This window comes from Contarinia nasturtii, unplaced genomic scaffold, assembly GCF_009176525.2.
Source record: "Contarinia nasturtii isolate CC-2019 unplaced genomic scaffold, AAFC_CNas_1.1 Cnas_scaffold_283, whole genome shotgun sequence".
Lineage (NCBI taxonomy): Eukaryota > Metazoa > Arthropoda > Insecta > Diptera > Cecidomyiidae > Contarinia > Contarinia nasturtii.
The window spans coordinates 1-4,170 of record NW_022197638.1 but is presented as its reverse complement, the minus strand read 5'-3'; the positions used below and the strand labels follow the sequence as shown (position 1 = coordinate 4,170).

Genomic DNA, 4,170 nt, shown 5'->3' with positions numbered 1-4,170 from the left:
CAATTGTCCGGAATTTTGACATTTGGATTTTCCCATTCAGCTTCTTGCTTTGTTTCCGCATACTCTTTGATACGTTCAACAGCAACCATACTTGTTTCAACCGCCGATGCCATTCTCATTAGCATATTCAATGACGTTGTAATTGCCAATGCATATGAAAGTGAGAAACCAACCGTTCCTGGATCCATTTCATCGCGATTCAGTACAGCTAACAATGCCGCAAAGAATATTATTAAATTTCCAATAATTTCCAAACGAACAGCCAACCAAGAACTTGCCATAAACAATGGTATGCTGAATTTTTGATTGTAATCGACCTTCTTTTCGGATTCAACAATAAATCTAGAATTTGACAAAAGAAACTAATGAACATGGGAAATTTTAATGAGATAATTCCTTTTCAATTACCTATTACTAATGTTGAACGCACGAATTATTGGTGATCCTTGAATGGATTCACCGAAATGTGAGTAAATTGGCGATCGCGATGACGATTCAAAACGCTTCAATTCACGTGAACTTGTTATGTAGAATTTTTGAATGAAATAGTAAACAATGCCCAATGGGATGACCACAGCCAAAAATATAGGCGTCGAAAAGCTTATCACGAATATCGTTGACAAAACCTATTTTGAATGAGAAAAGTGGGTGTATTTTGCAATTTAATCGAATTCCGTGTATATTAGGGTGCCTCGTTTTTTAAAATTTATTATGTACACCCCCATAACCTATGTGGGAGGATCCCAGGAGATCAAAGGCGTTCAAGAGGGCCGAAAGAATACGGATGGGTCCGATGCGCGATTCCTACATGCATTTTTTTTTTAGAAAAAAACATTACAGGTGTTCTCCTGGTATCCTCCCACATAGGTTATGGTGGTGTACATAATGAATTTTAAAAAACGCTGCACCCTAGTGTATATACCTCATAAAAAACGTAGAGAAATTTGATGATAAATGCCGGAAGTGTTTGGTCAAGTACATCAATATCTTTGGAAAAACGCGATAAAATCCGGCCGATTGGAGTTTGATCAAAAAATGAGAGCGGCGCATGTGTAATGCCATTCAATAAAATATTGTGAAGTTTAGCTGCGGCATACAAGAAACCCAATAAAGGTACAAGCACCGCCAAAATTGTTGAAATTGCTGTATCGATAAAAAAAGAAGATTTGTTTAATGATTTCAATCAACGCACATTGAATGACTAACCTTGTCCCAATCCAAACGCAGCATAAACGGCCAAATACATGTCTCGAACTCCTGTATCATTGACAGCACTGCTATCAGTCGACCATTTTGATAGCCACTTATTGGATCCAATCGAAAATCCGTTATTAATTAAATTCAAAATGATTGTTAACACGATCACTTTTGTACCAACGCTTTTTAGATACTGTTTATATACATCCCATTTAACGCTGCCAACTTCTGATCTCTCTTTTTCGATGATATCATTGCTTTGTAGATTGGGTTCATTCCAAAATGTATTTGAATCATTCAATGGCGATTCGGGATCAACTTGACTTTCAGAACGACTAAAGGAGCGGCTAAAAGAACGGCTAAAGGAACGACTATATGCCCGACTATATGCGCGACTGTATGCACGACTATACGAACGACTGATGGCTCGTTGTAATTTTCCGACAAATTCAGTGTCTGCATATGCGCTTATTGTGGTCTCCAATTGCTCTTTGATTTCATCTAAATTCTCTTCTTCATCATCGATATTTTCTAAGTGTTTAATCAAAAAATCAGCAAATGCTCCTTTCTTTTTTATCAATTCCCGTAAACTGCCCGATTCACTGATTTCACCATTTTTTACTTTATAAATATTGTCCACATTTGGCAGATATGTAATTCCGTGAGTTACTAATAAACGAGTTTTTGTCGCTAGCAGTCCATTTGGACCGATAACATGTTCGAAAATGTGCTTTCCAACGTGCGAATCAACAGCGGACAAGGGATCATCCAAGAGATAAATGTCAGCATCATTATAAACAGCACGTGCCAATGCTATACGCTGCTTTTGACCACCCGACAAATTGACACCTTTTTCACCGATTTCGGTGGCATCACCGCCTGGCAACATTTCGATGTCGGTTCGCAATGCACAAATGTCAATTATTTTATTATATCGCTTGCGATCCATTGGCTTTCCAAACAGAATGTTATTCTGAAGTGTGGCATTTTGAATCCAAGCTTGTTGCGAAACATATGCAATTGAGCCGAAGGTGTTGATACGACCCGATATTTTTTCCATTTCACCAAGAAACGCCGATATCAATGAACTTTTACCGGCACCGATGCTTCCAACGACAGCCACCAAATTACGCTTCTTTACTTTTAAATTGATGTTACGAAGACCTGGTTCACCATCACCCCAAGTGAAGGTACCGTCCTCAATCAGCAAAGGTGTGTCTGGAATTTTTAAAGCAAAAATTATTTTTCAAATTCAAATATGATTAAAAATTTCACAATAAATCTCGAAAATTCGATGAAAATCGAGGTGTTTCAAAGGAATCATAAGAGAAGATCACTGCAGTGGTCAGATATTCTTACCATCAGTTGGAAAATGTGTTACATTTTTTGGATCCAGTTCATCATTGTTCATAAATCGGTTGATACGGCCCATTGACACTTTTGCCTATTTTACATTCAAAATGGTAAAAGATACAGTTTTTACACCAATTTTTTTTTCTTTTGTTTAAAACATATTGTTTTTAATTTTAGATATTAAAAGAAAAACTTACTTGAACAATATTTGTAATAATCATCGGTAGCAAGGTTAAAGACGTTCCCAAAATATTGAAGAATGATATTGAGACGAAAGCAGTCTGTGCGTCCAAAACATTCTCATCGCTTGACAGAACAAACGTTGCAAAACTAACCAAAGCAACCTATTTGATGTTCAAAACATAAAATGATGAATAAAACCGTTAAAGTTAAAGGTGGTTTCGTCGAAATGAAAAAATTGTAAAGACCACAAAAAAAGTAAAAATATTCGACACCGTACCAAAAATGGTGTGCAAGTCCAAAGAAATGCTGATCCTGAGAACACGTAAGCTGTCTTTTTTAACGTTACAATTTCTCTACCCCGGACTTTGAGCACTTGATTCACAAAGCTCGGTTCCCATGCAGACATTTTCAATACTTTGACACCGTTCAAAATTTCGTTCATCAGTTTGATGCGTTCGTCTTTGTTTTTCATTTGACGTGTTTGCAATTTTTTCGCTTTATTCGCAATGAAAACGTTCAATGGAATCAAAATAATCATAACCGCGAGTCCAGCCAAGACTGATGGTCCCAATAAATCCCATAAAAAGTATAATGTTAATGCAATTTGGAGTGGAGCCGACCAAAACATATCAACGTATGTCATTAACATTATTATTCGTTCGGTATCTGCGATTAAACGGAATAATCTGAGTTAGTTTTTATAAGAACAATTATTTGTGTCAAGTCACATACCGACAACCATCAAATTCACAATTTCACCGATTGTTGACCGTTTTTTCGCTGTATTTGATAGCCATAACGCTTTTTTATAAATTGTCCCAATCAATGCGGTACGCGTTCGAAATGCGATCATATTCAATCTTTGGAGATTTTGATAAACAATTGTTGTTTGAAGACATGCAACAACAAACAATAACACCGCATACAGTATTCCACGCCACAATGGGTCACGACCGTTTGATTTTATTGGATCGACATCAGTGCCATTTGCTGCCACTGTATGGCTTGTATTTGAATCCACGAAATCGATGATCAAACGTAGCAATTGTGGTGGAACTAATGATAGAAAAATTCTAACGAGCTCCGTTAAAAAAGCAAAAATGAATTGTGTTCCGAATGTTTTGTAAATCGCTGGTAATATCGATGCTTGTCGTTTCTTTTTCTCTCGCGTTGCTCTCGCGGTGGCTTTTGCCAAAGATTTCTCCCAATGTTTCGAAAAGACTGGCATTATTTCTTTGGATGAATTGATGGGATTAATGTCCCATAGATCAGTTTCTTCGAGTGGTTTTTTATAGCCTTTCCAGATCAATGGGTCGAACCACACAAAGAATATACGAGAGAGAAAACTGGCTTCTGGTTCTGGATAGGGTTTCTACAGATATACGATTTCAATTCATAAGTAAGTTTCATTCATTTTGAATTGGTTGCAAAATAATA

General features: G+C 36.8%; 1 protein-coding gene across 1 annotated transcript; it reads right to left on the bottom strand.

The window, feature by feature from the left end:
- Positions 1 to 4: 4 nt before the first annotated feature.
- Positions 5 to 4,105, bottom strand: LOC116337339 (multidrug resistance-associated protein 1-like; the record flags this gene model as incomplete). Its single annotated transcript, XM_031761778.1, has 8 exons — positions 5 to 342; positions 409 to 626; positions 923 to 1,143; positions 1,207 to 2,415; positions 2,557 to 2,641; positions 2,748 to 2,894; positions 3,011 to 3,399; positions 3,466 to 4,105. Coding segments are annotated over 8 exons (3,247 nt in total), but the record flags the coding sequence as incomplete, so codon positions are not given.
- Between the last annotated feature and the right edge of the window lie 65 nt (positions 4,106 to 4,170).